We start from the raw sequence: 15,706 nt of genomic DNA, 5'->3' as shown, positions 1-15,706 counted from the left end.
TCTACCCCTGTAAAATATATTTTTTGAATTTCATCCTTATAATTTGAAGATTTTTTGGTTTTTGACTTTCATAAAAAATTTCACTCCCACTAATTTGCATAATAATTTTAAAATAACCCTCATGAGACGAATCTGGTATAATTATTCCTATACATGTTATGTTACATTATATACTCTTCATATACAGTTGTCACACAAAATGGAATGGTATCAATGACTAGAATTATGCAGATAACAAATACTCCAAGATAAAATATTGTTCCATTATCTCAATTGTTTACCGCAAATGGGAATAATTGGTTTTTATTGAAATATATGCATAAAAAAGAAGTTACATTTTATTTTCTGGCTAGATTACATGGGACAAAGTATGGTCAGAAAATGCAGCAGCAGCTATCTCTCTCCTCCCTCCCAGTGTATTTTAGGTGTCGATCCCAGTGATGTCTTTAACAGTGCCTTTTATTTTTCGTATCAAAGCCTCTCTGCAATTGTGAAATAATTCAATTATAAATTAATTCAATCCATTGAACCAAATTATGGAAACAGATTATTGAAGAGCGAGCATACCGCTCTGGCTTGAAAACTAGGTTCTTGTATGCAAACCACTGCAAAGAAGAAGAAATATATATACATGTTAGTTTATCTCTATATATAATTAATCTCCAGAAGATACAAACTAGGTTCTTACCCCAGTGTAGCCAATGCCTACGAGTTCAAGAACCCCAGGAATTAAAGGAAGCCTATCAATTGCCTGTTTCATCAGATGCAGATGCAGATGCAGATGCAGTGAGTGAGTCATAATTAATATAATATATATGCAAAAAAGGAAGGAGACTTACTGAGATCACCCCAGCTGATCCCCATAATGCAACTGTACCAGCTACCGCTAGAGCACTCACTGCATACTTGTCCTCAACTTTATCCCACTATACATACATGCAACCAACTCAACACACATATATATATATATATATAATAATATAATCACTTTACAAAAACAAATTTAAAGTTTGTTCTTACAGTTTGTTGTATAGTCTTGACAAGTTCTGGAGAATCAGTGACAGTACTGGGATCAGTTGAGGCAACTTCTGTTGTGGCTGCATCTGCCTCTGTTTCTGTTGTGGTACTTGAAGCCATGGAGATAACATTGCGAGCAATCTTCCGACCTGAAATTCAATTATATATCTTCTCATCTACTCCTGGATAAATAAATACAAGCTTGGATTAATTTTGTATTTGACTTACAGAAAGCGGTGGTCTTCCATGGACGAGTATGAGACTGCAGAGGTGGAAGGCTCACACATTGTGGGGAAGCAGCAGAGTGTCTACAGGGAGGCTTTCCATCAACAAGGGTGAATGAAGAGAAAGTGGAGGATGAGGCTGAGGAGGCCATTACTGGTTGGTTAATTTGAGTTGAGGTCACCACCGATACAGATCAGATTATGTTATTATTAGATCATATATTTCTTCCTTTTTTTTATTTTATCATAACATGTTAATTAATGTACAAGTTAGATAGATAATCCATATGCCATAGTTTGGATTGAAATGCTAAGCCACTCATTTCTTTCATACGGATAATGTGTGTGCTGACTTGGCTGCAGTATATGGCTTTTATGGTATTTCATTGGATAGGAACTCCCTGGTTAACCTTTTTCCTATCAATTTCAAAATTCTGCTGCAAAAATATCATTTCCTTAGTTGGTTGTGGTTAATTTCATTATATTACTATTCTAATTAATTACCTATCACACACAGATCTAATGTGCTTGGGAACCTCTTACCTACATGCATTTACGAAAACAGCTCACCATAATTTATTAAGTATCTCAACCCCAAGTTGAGTATAATACTCTCGCTCATGATGACAAGAGGTGTCATAGAATTGCCATCTAGGTGGATGGAGTGTATATTGTAGTTCAACTCAAGCTTGTCAAAATCGAAATTTTATATCTAATTAAAAGAGAAAAGTAAAATCGACTGTTGCTTATGGTTTCAAATTTGTAGTTTGGAAGAACAGAGAAATTGTGACACGATTTTCAGACAGTGAGCATGGTTTGCAGGGTGCTCAATCGTGTCACGATTTTGGGAAAATGTGACACGATTTTCGAACTTGCTGGGTACGTTTTTCAGGATAAGGTTGGTCGTACCTTGGATCGTATGCACCAATAGTGACACGATTTGAACAAAACGTGACACGATTTTGACAGCTGAAGACTGCTATATAAGTGTTCTTGTGCAGATTTTGAAGGAGAGCTTGAAGAGAGAGAAACTTGGATTACAAAGGAGGTAACTTTAAGGTTGAGTGTCTTTGTACTGAGGATATCTTGGGTTGGGAAACATTGAAAACACCTTGGGTTGGGAAACATTGAAAACACCTTGGGTAGTGAGATTTCACCATTGGAAGGATCAAAAAGCTTCCTTTTGTGTTTTCTCTTAGGATTCATTATGGAGAGTGTGGGTGACACAGAATGGGTAGAAATTAGGTCTTGTTCTTGTGTAAGCTTATAAGGTAATTTCTTGTAACTCTTTTGTAACACTTTCATCATAGTGGATTGGAGAGTTGCTCTCTTCCCCAGATTAGGTCATATTGGACTAAACTGGGTCAACAATCTTGGTGCGTTTGTTCCTTTCTTTCATTGCTTATCTTTGTGCTTTGATTATGCTTGTGGTGTTGCTCTACACTTAAATCTAGGTCTGTTTTTGTTGTTGTTGCTTGGAGACACTTTATCTATTGATTACCACTTCCTTTGCTCCACACATCTTTGTTATTCATTGGTGTGATTTTGTACCGAATTCACAACAATTGGCGCCCACCGTGGGGCATATGCGTTATTGGTATAGTTGGTATCATGGGTTCAAAGTGGGACATCGAGAAGTTCACTAGAAGTAATGATTTCGGGTTGTGGAAGGTTAAGATGCAAGCGGTTTTGACACAACAAAAGTGTGTAGAAGCATTGAAGGGTGAAGCGGCGATCCCGACGAGTTTGACACAAGCGGAGAAGCGAGAGATAATAGACAAGGCAAAGAGTGCCATTGTTTTATGTCTCGGAGATAAGGTCTTAAGCAATGTCACGAGAGAAGCTACCATGGCATCGATGTGGGCTAAGTTGGAGTCATTGTACATGACGAAATCGTTGGCTCATAGGCAACTCTTGAAACAACAATTCTATTCATTCAAGATGGTGGAGTCTAAATCAATCTCGGAGCAATTGATGGAATTTAACAAAATTCTTGATGATTTGGCCAACATTGAAGTTAATATGGAAGATGAGGATAAGACTTTGTTGTTACTTTGTTAATTACCAAAGTCTTTTGAGCATTTCAAGGATACCATCCTTTATGGTAAGGAGGGCACCACTACTTTGGAGGAGGTCCAAGCGGCTTTGAGAAACAAGGAATTGACCAAGTTCAATGACTTGAAGGTTGATGAAGGTGGTGAAGACTTGAATGTTGTAAGAGGGAGGAGTGAGCATAGAGGAAAAGGCAATGGGAAGTCGAGGTCCAAGGGCTTTGACAAATCAAAGTATAAATGCTTTCTTTGTCATAAGCAAGGTCATTTCAATAAGGATTTCCCGGACAAAGGGGGAAATGGTAGTCCTTCCGTTCAAGTTGCGGAGGCGTCCAATGAAGATGGTTATGAGAGTGCGGGTGCACTAGTGGTCACAAGTTGGGAACCGGAGAAGAGTTGAGTTTTGGACTCGGGATGCTCTGATCACATGTGTCTTAGGAAGGAATATTTTGAGACTTTGGCTCTAAAAGAAGGAGGAGTTGCTCGACTCGGAAATAAAAAAAGCGTGCAAAGTCCAAGGCATGGGCAACGTTCGTCTAAAGATGTTTGATGGCTGTGAATTCCTTTTAAGGGATGTGAGGTTTGTTCCCGAACTTAAGCGAAATTTAATTTCCTTAAGCATGTTTGATAGTCTAGGTTATTGCACTAGAATTAAGCATGGGGTTTGTAAAATTTCGCATGGTGCATTGATTACGGTTAAAGGGTCTAAAATGAATGGTTTATACATTTTAGATGGTTCCATAGTAATTGGTAATGCATCGGTAGCTAGTGTTGTACCTCATAATAATTCTGAATTGTGGCATTTGAGATTGGAGCATGTTAGTGAAAGAGGTTTAGTTGAACTAACTAAACAAGGTTTGCTAGGAAAAGATAAATTGGACAAGCTAGAATTTTGTAAGCATTGCATACTAGGCAAGCAACATAGAGTAAAGTTTGGTAGTGGTATGCATCATTCTAGTAGGCCTTTTGAGTATGTACATTCAGACCTTTGGGGTCCTTCCAAAGACTCTTACTCATGGGGGATGTTCCTATTTTCTTTCCATCATTGATGATTATTCTAGGAGAGTGTGGGTCTTGTTTTGAAAAACAAAAGTGACATATTTGAGAAGTTTAAGGAATGACACACTCTCATAGAAAATCAACTGGGAACTAAACGAAAAGGGTTAAGAACTGACAATGACATGGAGTTTATTTCAGAGCAATTTAATGAGTTTTGCAGGTTAAAAGGAATCAAGAGGCATAGGACCGTACCACAATGAGAATTGTTTTTATTATTTTAGGTTATGCATTATTCTAACTAGTATTTTACATTCTCTGCATCACAATGATTCACTTCAAAAGCCAGACTTTTTTTATTTTTTTGTCAAGTAGTCTAGTGGCTAGAGCTCACACAATTATATGTGGAGAAGTGGGGTGTCCGGGGTTCTAACCCTGACCTCTACATATAACATGCAATATCCCTAACAACTGAGCTAAACTCACGAGGTTGACATTTTTTTAGTAAGTCGGAACCAAAATATATTTTCGAAAATGAAAACAAAAAATAATGCAGGTCATGATACAGTAACACGGTCATTGTTAGTTGCGCTCTATAGATCCGTCGTACCTCTTTCTATAGTTTGAGTGTTCTTGCAACATAAATTCCTTGGACCAATGATACAGTAACACGGTCATTGTTATCATGGCTAGTATTATCCAAGCTTTTTTGTTCATTTTCAAAACTTTCTTATGTGAAATGGGCTATTATCTATATTCGTGGAGATAAATGTTATTTGTACAACCACTTTATTACAACTTTTTCTCTTATACTCATATTATATTTTTATTCTCTCTTTCTTTTTCTCTCTTTCTATTATTTTGGACCAATGAGAAGAGAGAAAATGAAAGTTGTCATCAAAGTTGTCAGAAATTGTTGTACATATATCACTACTCGTTCGTGTATTCAACCATTTGATTCTGTGATGGATGCATATATATGTAATGTTAGCATATTAATTAATTGTTTGGGGTATTTTAGGTTATTTAAAAAAAAAAAAAAACAAATAGGCGGTAGATTTAAGGACACTTCTTGGATTAGGCATGTCCCCGTATTAAACACGTGTTGTGTTCAACACCAACACGACACATATAATTATACTAAATTATACGTGATTTTTTTAAATTATTAACGGTGTCGACATGGTAGATGGAGTATTTTTATTCCCAAAACACAAAATATTACTAGTACCGTGCAACACGTTTGTAAGGAGTCCATCCCAAACCACTATTTACAGTTCCAAAGTGATTCCCTTGACTTTACTTACTAAAATAGTTGAGGTTCTTCATTCCACTAAAAATTCTACGTACTAAATAAGGTCAAAATCATCCATCCAGTAACATAGAAAAGTCAGGAACCCGATACCTTGAGCACTAGCTAGGAAGGCAGTACGTAGCGTATAGATGCGATGCCCACCATTAAGTTGAGGGTCTCATGATCTTATTCTGTGGACCCGTTAAAACTTTATTGATTCTTAATTAGGACCAAACCACGTTTAAGCAGTTGGTTGCCGAAAATAGCAGTATATGTAATTAAGTTCCAAATGAGTTTCTTTAAATTCATGCATCATATTGCTATAGCCCGGCCAGCCAAATGAGTGGTGGTTAATTACGCATGATGAAAATCAAATTACATTAAATTGACTTGACTTGACTAGACAGACAATTCGCAAATTCAATCACCTATATATAAAAAATAAAAGAAAAAGAAAAAACAGGTCACTTAATTGTGTTGTAACACTCTTTCACTATCAATTGTTGAATTTGATGTTTAGAAGAACCAACTCATATGATCACCACCTTAATTCATAAACAAACAAACCCCCCAAAAAGAAAGACATTAAAGTGACAGAGTGATAGTAAGTAAGTAAGTAAGTACTAACATATTGCATTTTATTACACTTTGAAACATTGAATCCATTAATTGTGGACAGAAACTTTCATATGTCTATGTTGCAAGGTGGAGTACCAAGCAGAGGAACCTGTCCAACAACACCTTTCTTCAAACCGATCAATACATCACACTTTCCATAGAACCCATAATGTGCACTTCTTATTGTCCCTGCTTTCCACCTTAACCTTCCAAGAAACACAAGTTTCAAACCCACCACTCCATAAGCCTCATCCATCATCAACCCATTCGACACTTCCACCGACACTGGCACAGCCGTGCCTCCTATCACGGGTGACAAGGACACCTGACTGTGCTTCTCCAGGAACAGCGGCGGAAGCATAACCTGCGGTGTTATGGCTTGGTTCCTATAGGACACAAAAGCAGAGAACCTGTCATAGTAAGCAGAGACACGCTTGTTTGGGTTCTTAATGAGGATGTTGAACTGCAAGGTGGCGGAAAGGAGCGGTGGTGAGGTTGTGTTGAAGCCATAGATGGCAGCACCGACAACCGTGAAGTGGGGTTTGTGTGGACGGTAGACAAGCCAGAGAACAAGTAGAGTGACACCGATTAGTAGGAGAAAGATGGTGAGGAATGTGGCAAAAGCACGTCCGGAAGAACTTGTGCCGTAGGAAGAAGAAGGTGGTGGACCAGCAGGTTTGTTCATTTGTAGTTTGTCAGGGGGGAGATGGTGTTGTTGGTTTGGAGGTTGAGACTGAGAGCTTTGGTTTTCTTCCATGGGAGAGGAGATTTTGATATCTAGTTATTAAAGTTAAAGGTGGTGGAATGGAATATGTTTCAACTTTGATAGTGACACAAAAATAAAGGATGGGTTTGGTGGGGGGGTGTTTTAGTAGTGAATTTGCTTCAAATGTTGGGAAAAGGGACATTAATAGGGATCCAATGGACCATAAAAGACTCAAGTTTCTCACTTTTATATGAATATGTAATGTAATGATGAATGATCACTCCTTTGTATAGGCAATGCTGTTTTGCTCTCCTTTCGCCCTCTTATTCCATCTTCTTTTTACACTTGTTTTCCCTATCATCATAAAAAGAAGTAAGTGTATCTTAAGATTATGTGTATAAGATTTTAAACTTATACAAAAAAAAAAAAAGTAATAAGTGAATGTGTGTTATTTAATGTATAGAATTTACTTTCTAATCTATTATGCTTTTAACCGGCTTAAGAGATTAGTCTCTGCGGTAATGCTTCTATTGACATAAAAAGAATATAGAAAATGTGTTATGACCATTTTATATTTGTCAGAAACACTATAATTTGAAGTTTAATCGAGGCAAGTCACTCATTTAATTTCTTAAGCGGTAAGCATCAGGACTGTACTAGATTAGAGTAACTAGTTCACCGTCCGCTAATGCGGTTTGTGTTTAAAAACAAAAGAAGGAATAATCTTTTAGTGCGTGAAATAGGTAGTGGTGCTTTTGATTTTGCTTTCCTCAAAAATAAATGAGAAGAAGGGACAATGGAATGAAGGAGACGTGGCTTAGATCGGGTCGTTTCACCGACATTTGGATAAACTTATAGACTTATAAAACCAACAGTTTCTGCATGCAATGAAAATTGGTTTGCTCACTATTGATTATGTGTGTTTAGTATAGTTCTACACATGTTTGGTTCTCATGCTTCGCCAGATCCCACAACACGTCACATTCAATTTTTACACCATTTATTTATTTGCAAAGAGAGCAAAATTGTTCATACTTCAAATGGAATTTAGGAGCAAGCAAACACCTTCATTATGAAAGACGACGAATAAGGCAAAAATAATCTAGTGCATAATAAACATTCTACGTGGATCGTTAATGGGACAACTATTACTATAACAAACGAAGCCATAATGTTATGCGAGTCTTCAACATATTAATCCCCAAATGGTTACAGAAGCAGAATTCATCAATGTTTCGAAGCGTTATTTAAAAAATCTTTTTGAATGATAAAATACAATTTTAGAGCATATTTTATGAATCTTGCTTATATTCTACTCAAAAAAAGGCACAGAAATAATGTAAGAACGGACGAAATCATTCCTGCAAATGCAATTCTTCCAGCTAAAAGCAGGATCTTGGCTTCATCGTTATTAGACATAAGCATGCTAGTTAAACCACAGCCCTAACAAGTAAGATTTAAATAAACGAGGTACAATAAAAAATTCAAATCAATCACTACATAATAATTACAATCCTAAATTTGTAGGAGACAGTCAATGAGTCAATGTAATTAACAAACAAGCCGACAGAAAGCACTAAAAATGCTATTAAAAACAATTTGATTTCACTAGACCTACACTACAGTTAACCATTGTTGAGTCAAATTAGTGTTCAAGTCAGACTGTAAATCAATAATGAAGGTAACTTGAAACAAAACAATCTCAGTAGCCTCTGGTTTCAGCTACCGGAACTTCACCCTGTACTTGGCGAACAAACTGCCCTTTCACCCGGGGGCGGTTCTCTGCCTGTCTTTTTCGGCTTTCATATCGGACCTGTAAAATAAATTTGAGCAATGAGCATCTGAAATATCTTTAATAATGTCAGCCTAGACATGTTTGAGATTACTAAAACCACACAGTAGGAGTTTCCAAACTTACTAAAAACACTGATACCATATTGATAAATCAACTCAAATTGTTCCCTATGACAAAAATATTTCTAGAGTGGTTCTTCTCAAAAGTAGTGATAGCATGGTGGTTGCAGTACCTTTTTGTCATAGCATCTGTCTTTTCGCTTCAGTCGAAACTTTGTTAGAGCTGCTTCTCTTTGGCTAGTGCGATGAGAACTCGTGTCTCTAAGCCCGTCATGGTGATCGTTATTCATAGAACTTTCAAGGTTGTTCTTGCCTACAATAGTTGAAGGGGCATTTCCATCACTTACGCTGCCTAGGCCTTCACACACACCACTGGCGTTATGACTCTCCGCGTCATGGTAAAAACTGGTACAACTTTGACCATTAGATGGAGATTCATGCATAGCAAAATCATTATTGCTTTGATCACAAGTATAGGTGGCATCATCCGACCAGTGATGAGGTTCTGAGTTCTGGCTTTTAGGATTGGAATGGGAGGAAATACTTGTGGGAAATGGAGAACTCTCTTTTTGGAACACTGATTTTGGTGTCCAAGTGGGATGCATCCCTGATTGTGCGTTGAACATAGAATGTAAAACGTTATTATGTTCCATAGACTTATTATCGGAAGTGGCCCCTGTGGCTGGAAAGAATTCAAGTTGACATTTTGTATCAACTTGCCCAGACTGACCAATCACCAGATATGTGATATTTTCCTGCTTTTGTTTTTTTCCATCATAATGATGAGTAGTGTTTATATTTTCAGATAATTTTTGTGATTCATGAGAACTCTTTGTTGGAAATAAAGGCTGCAACACCATACTGCTGCCATACCTGCAAATGGGAATTTTATTATAAGTAACGTCGGAAATTCTGTAATGTTCATTTGAAATGTGCTCTGTACACAATTATTGATACTGATTTATCAACAAAACAAGAGTTCTCAACACAATAAAACCCAATTAGAGACAGATATACAAAATAAATACATACTATCTACTAGGCATTCAAATTTTATTATTAACATCCCTTGGAAGCATTTTTGTAATTATGCTTCAAATTTTGTTATTAACGTCTCTTTGAAGCATTCACATACTTCCAAAAGGTGTCACAGCTCAATGGTTAGAGCTTGACTGTGTAACCTCGAGACAGAGTTTGAATATCCCAGGGACAATTGTAATATGGTCATTAGTGTCATTGTTATTAATAAAACTTCCCCTTCCCCATTCTTTTTTTCTTTCTAAAAAGTATTCTTGCAATCGCTGTTGTCTGATTACAAAGCAAGCCAATATATCTGCTGTCTCTCAAGAAGCTTGACAAATTTTACCACCAGTTGGTGCTTCCGAAGACTATAAAATATAAATCCATGTTCTCTGTGTTGTTTTAGTTCATATGATATCACAATTTAGGTGGCTTTCAAAGCTATTCTTCATGTGTAACAGCATAAACTAGACCGGGAAAGGTGTAAAAATCATGCACAAACAGAATTACAAAAATCAAAGATAACTGTCATTTTAGTGTTGAATAAAGTTTCTTACTTTGTCAGCACAATGAAAAGCTTGTATAGCATACATGTTTAGTTATTTGATATCATAAGAATTCAAAAATTCATAATCAAGTAGTGAACTCACCAAGAAAACGCAGAAGCATTTGAATGATTCAATATTTGCCTTTCTTCAGTGGTAGGTTTAGGTGGGCTGCCAGGAGAATCTCTTTGTAAAGAAAGTTCAAATTGTGTATCAAAATCAAACTTGGCGGTATTACCACCACTGAAACTACAATTTGCATGATTGTTCTTTGGATATTTATCAAAAGTGGCCATCAAGTCAATAGCTCCAGCAGAATGGTCTTCTAGTTCATTATTGCTTTGATGAATCTTTGTATTAATATGAGGATGGGCTTTGCTTAACTCTGTTCCTAACACTTCATCACGGTTTTCTGTTTCACTATAATCATAGTTTTGACCAAGCCTTAAACCTGTTGAAATTTTGTCACACCCTGCAGCTTTAGATGCTATTGTAGTTGATTTCTCTGCAATAAACGTTAATTGTCAATAACTAACAAAATAAGGGCAAAAAAATTGAACAAAAATACAAGATAAAAGAAAGTTATATACCTCCAGTTACGTCCTTATACTCAGCCGACTCCCTTTCATATTTGATAGAATTATCCTGCATATTTTCCATGTATTTACTATCAGCTTCAGAAAATGGTGATGTAGAAGTGAAGATACTTTGCACAAGAGTTGCCAGTTTCTATGTTAAAAAAAGGAAATTTTCCTCAAGTTTGCAGGAGAGTGAGTGGCTTTGTATATGTTACCGAAGCCAGACATTGAAAGTGTAAATAGAATATTAATAATGAAATCCGCTGAGGTAAAAGTTAACTGTTGTTTCACAACTAACAGTCTGAAACTGACATATCTAACAATCCTATTACACTGCTTCAGTGAAATTTAGATGGCGTGCATAGGCAAAACTTACATGAGGCTCACTATTTTTTTCACTGCATTCAATATTTTTGTGTGTGGAAGCCACAGAACCACTAGAATGATTGCTTGCAGCATTGTTTTCTGCAGCAACATCAAGTTTATTCTGTGGAAATGTTATATTTTGAGGAGGCATGGTAATCTGTATAAATAATATAAAATTGAAACAAAAAAAAAAAGGTTGGATTGGAATATAAATAAGTATATTGACATACAGTAGTATTTCTTCTCCACACATGCTGCCACAAGTTCCTAAGCTCATTCCTGCGAACTGGTTTAATGAGAAAATCGACAGCCCCGTTGAGCATGAATTTGAATACAGTGCTAACTGAATCTTGAGAAGACATCACTGCAAATTACATTTACATACATGATGTAATGAGGAAACATGAAGAAGGAAGTTATTTAATTAGTTCAGACATAACATAACATAACATAACATAACATACTTATGAGAGGAATGTTTTTGCAATTGTGATGGTCCATGATTTGGGTAAGTAATGAAAAACCAGAGATTGATGGGAGATCGACTTCTGTTAATACGAGATCTATGTCAAGTGATTTATTCTTTAATGTTTCCCATGCCTTTAACCCATCACGAACAGCTGCAACTGCATTTAAAAAATTAAAGCATTAAAGGCATGGTGGAGAATAATAATAATAATATGTATAGAATGAGTTATATATGTATGTATATAAAAGAAGAAGAAGAAAAAGGAATGAATTGCAGTTAATTATATACCTTTGTAGCCGCAGTTGCGAAGAAGTGCAGAAATAATGTGGCGAGTAGAATCATCAGGTTCAACGAGTAAGACCCTAAGCATCGTGGGAGGAACAAACTTATTGTTATGATCACCCATTCTTTCTCAAATGATAGTAAATTAATTGAATGGAAAACAAAAACCGCATCAACAAACAAGAGAACGAAATCGTATGTATCTGTTAGTTAGCTGGAGTCTTAAGTAAGTAAGTTGAATGAATATAACAAAATATCTGTGAATTGAATTGAGTGGAGGAAGAAGAAAACAAAAGAGAATAGTTTTTTCAAACTACTTTAAATGCTTAATAGCCGCCTTACAGCCACGAAAACTAAATATCTTATTGCTTTCTTTGTTTTTGTGGTCTCAGATTCAACCAGATCTATTTCTCTTCTCTCCGCTTCCTTCATTCATTCCTTTGTCTTTACTCTTTGCTCACGTGCCTCCTTTTCCACCATCCATTTCACCCTTCTGGGACCAACACGTGCCTCTCTTGCCTCCTCCTATCCTATCCTAAACGCACAAAATATCCCTCTCCAATACTTGTAGGAAAACCGATCAGATATTACATTCATTTATTTTTTTTTAGGTTTAATTGCACTTTTAGATCCCTATCTTTTCAAAAGTTGCGGTTATGGCCTCCTAATTAATTTAAATACAAAACAGTCCCCTATGTTTTGATTCTTTAGCAGTTTTTGACTCCAGTCCATAAGTGAGGTGTCATATGGCCCCCTAAATAATACATGTGGCACCTCACTAATAGACTGGGGGTCCAAAACTGCCCCCTAAATCTTGTGAGTGTAGCATGGATAATTGGCATTAGTACCGTGTCTTTACTTTTTCATGGTGGCACTGCATTACTACGGTGTCTTAGAGCATCAGCATCCATACCACCCATATAGATGGTATAAATGGGTCTCATATAATACATTATATTATTTTATATTTTTCAATTATTTAAATCATTCATCTACATTTTCTAAATATTTATACCACTCATCTAAAACTTTAAATAGGTCCCACAAAATCCACGATATACCTCACAATTGTATTTGATATTAATATATAACACCTTTTCAAATCATAATTTAATTTTATAATAGTTTATAAATTCAACAATCTATAATACCACGGTTCCAATGCAGAGGAACGGTTGCCATTCTAAATTGTCAAATATCCTTATTGTTCTGACTTCTGACAAAGTTGCATAGGGAAGAGTTAAGACACTCCAAAATTCAACCGATAATGGTGCTCTAGCTTCCATTTCTTACTTTTGCTCACTTTTATTATTTTTTAATAATAGGTATGTGTTTTTATTATTACTTTTGAAGTATATTGTAAGATTAATGGGACCCATTTTAGAGTATTAGAAGATTAGTATTGATATTTAAAAAATGTAGTAAGTGGTTTAAATAATTGAAAAGTGTGAAGTAATATAATATATTATGTAAGACCCATTTATACAACTCATATGGATGACATGGATGTGGGTGCTCTTACTTGCTCTGTCTTTGTGTTTTTTCCTCTTTTTGACAAGTTGGATAGTTGGAAGAGATAATTACAATCACCTCCCCTGAGATTTAGTTAAATGTCACATACCTCCCTCTAGTTTCAAATATACAACAACCTCCCCCTCTGTTAACTATCCTGTTTACTTCGAAGCAAATCCTTCTACAAATATGATATATTTTCATAACAATCTAATTCTTGCAACCAATTAAGCATCCAACCAAATTCTTCAATGATGGCACTAATTAGTTTTGCGTTGGTCAGTGGGAGTGTAATCTGCCTATTCTTAACACTTGTATTTTTCTTCCTATTTTCTCATCCAAAGGTTCTCTGTTCCCCATTACTATGCCTTTAAACATGCTTTTAATTCTTGACAATGGGGTACTTCTTTTTGTTCACCATCTGTTATCATTTTCTCCTGTTCTAAGTTTATTGAAAGCATGTTTTCTTTTCCAATTAATTTGTTGGGTACATATTTTTTAAGTGATGGATCACAGATGGAGGTGAAAATATGTAGAACAAGAATAATAAGTCACTTAATGGAGGAATTAACGTAGTATTAGAATTTGGAATCACTAATTTGACTATTGTGAATTAATAGGTGATGTCAATGTGTTGTTGGAGGTGCAGCAGAATGGCTTCAACAATGGAATAAGTTTTGTTTTCATTACTGTAACAGATCAAACAAACAGTGTTAGAAGAATAGGGTGGTTTTTGCTTATTTAAATATAACTTAGGGATGTTTGTGTCTATTTTAAAATTAGAGGGAGTGTTTCTGCCATTTGAAGAGACTTTAGGGGAGGTAGGTTTAATTTTCCCTAGTTGGAACTGTAGTAGATATTTTGGGGAGAAGAATGCCATGTCACTATCGTGCCCCCTTGCTTAGGATCTCGTGGTGGGGACTCTAACACGTGGAATGTCGACAAAAATCACTGATATTGTGTGGCTCTCCTAGGTCTCTCAGGTGGGTCCACATGACCACCGCATATACTTCTTTTCATAAATTCTCAACCAATAGTATAATAATTCACTGTTACAAAAATAATAAATAAATGTCATTTAATGGGGAGCTTCTACGGTACACCTCGCAAATTGAGGTGTACCGATACTCTGCTTTATAAATTTATAATTTAATAATCATTTTACGAAATAAGTTGTTATTTGTCATTATTTATATTTCAGAAAAACACCATCTCATGAGAAAAAAAACACCATTTCATTATTTATATGAATTATATTAAATTTTTAACATTTTCTCATAAAAAATAATCAATATTCTTCATTATGAGGAATAAAAATTCAAAAAAAGTAAATTTTATTTCATCGACGCTTTTGGTAAATAAGATTTAATTATTATAATTGTCAATGATAGAAAATAATTATTTTTTTTTCAAAAAACAATCAATTTAATTATTAATTTAATGTTTGGTGTACCGGTACACTCAAAATGTTGGGTGTACCATAGAATTAATGTTTTTTTATGGTTTTTTATTTGTTTTTTTATATAAAAAAAATAAATAATGCATTTCATCTATAATAAGAATAGAGATACATGATGGAATTTTAATATGAATGTGAAAACTAACATGACAAAGAGCCATTCTTGCTAATCTATAAGCGACTTTGTTGGTTTGTCTCCAAATAAACCTAACTTCAAAGGTTGGTACGGCATGTATTTAGAAATTGAGTGAACATCATTTTTAATAAATTAACATAATAAATATAAAGTAGAAAAAGACGAAATTGTAAGGTCGGACGTCGTGATCCGAGTTCGAATCCATGACCTCACAGTTGTGTGAATTTAATATCAGTAGTTTACCACTTCATGAAAGACAAAAAAAAAAAAAATCTAAAGTAGAAAAATTGTTTTAGTTGTAGTGTTATAGTAATAATTAAAGGTGTAACCAAAAAATAGTAATAATTAAAGGACATAATTGAAAGAAAAAAAAAAGTAATTGATTCTCACAAGGGTTCATGGAGATAGAACTTTGTAGTTTGTTATATTTATATATAGATGATTTTTGTACCCCTACAATATTATGGTTAGTCAATGTCATCAATCATAATGTCACCTAAATGTTATTTTATAAAGAGGGAATAGTACCAGTGGAGAAGGTGTAATATAGTTAGGAATTCATAGATTTGTATCATTTTG

General features: G+C 35.2%; 3 protein-coding genes across 5 annotated transcripts; all 3 read right to left on the bottom strand.

Annotated features, from left to right (window-relative positions):
* Positions 1–239: 239 nt before the first annotated feature.
* Positions 240–1,515, bottom strand: LOC11433472 (protein CURVATURE THYLAKOID 1B, chloroplastic). Its single transcript, XM_003626564.4, has 6 exons — positions 1,246–1,515; positions 1,021–1,166; positions 840–926; positions 689–751; positions 568–605; positions 240–482 (listed from the first exon to the last, which is right to left on the bottom strand). The coding sequence occupies exons 1-6, from the start codon at positions 1,391–1,393 to the stop codon at positions 422–424; spliced, it is 543 nt and encodes a 180-aa protein (XP_003626612.1). The 5' UTR covers positions 1,394–1,515; the 3' UTR covers positions 240–421.
* A 4,388-nt stretch (positions 1,516–5,903) lies between these two features.
* LOC11433358 (NDR1/HIN1-like protein 12) lies at positions 5,904–7,050 on the bottom strand. The gene has a single exon (XM_003626563.4). The coding sequence runs from the start codon at positions 6,955–6,957 to the stop codon at positions 6,268–6,270; it is 690 nt and encodes a 229-aa protein (XP_003626611.1). The 5' UTR covers positions 6,958–7,050; the 3' UTR covers positions 5,904–6,267.
* A 1,214-nt stretch (positions 7,051–8,264) lies between these two features.
* On the bottom strand, positions 8,265–12,419 carry LOC11426713 (two-component response regulator-like APRR9). Of its 3 annotated transcripts, none has more exons than XM_024771188.2 (8): positions 12,027–12,419; positions 11,734–11,895; positions 11,500–11,633; positions 11,280–11,426; positions 10,916–10,970; positions 10,431–10,830; positions 8,934–9,633; positions 8,265–8,719 (listed from the first exon to the last, which is right to left on the bottom strand). In XM_024771188.2, the coding sequence occupies exons 1-8, from the start codon at positions 12,142–12,144 to the stop codon at positions 8,609–8,611; spliced, it is 1,827 nt and encodes a 608-aa protein (XP_024626956.1). In that variant the 5' UTR covers positions 12,145–12,419; the 3' UTR covers positions 8,265–8,608. The 3 variants fall into 3 exon arrangements, with proteins under 3 accessions (XP_024626956.1, XP_003626610.2, XP_013450672.1); XM_003626562.4 differs by having other exon boundaries at positions 11,280–11,390; positions 12,027–12,418; XM_013595218.3 differs by lacking the exon at positions 11,280–11,426 and having other exon boundaries at positions 12,027–12,418.
* Positions 12,420–15,706: the final 3,287 nt, after the last annotated feature.

Source organism: Medicago truncatula, chromosome 7, assembly GCF_003473485.1.
Source record: "Medicago truncatula cultivar Jemalong A17 chromosome 7, MtrunA17r5.0-ANR, whole genome shotgun sequence".
NCBI lineage: Eukaryota > Viridiplantae > Streptophyta > Magnoliopsida > Fabales > Fabaceae > Medicago > Medicago truncatula.
Note: the sequence above shows the minus strand (reverse complement) of the source record. Positions and strands in the feature narration are given on the sequence as shown.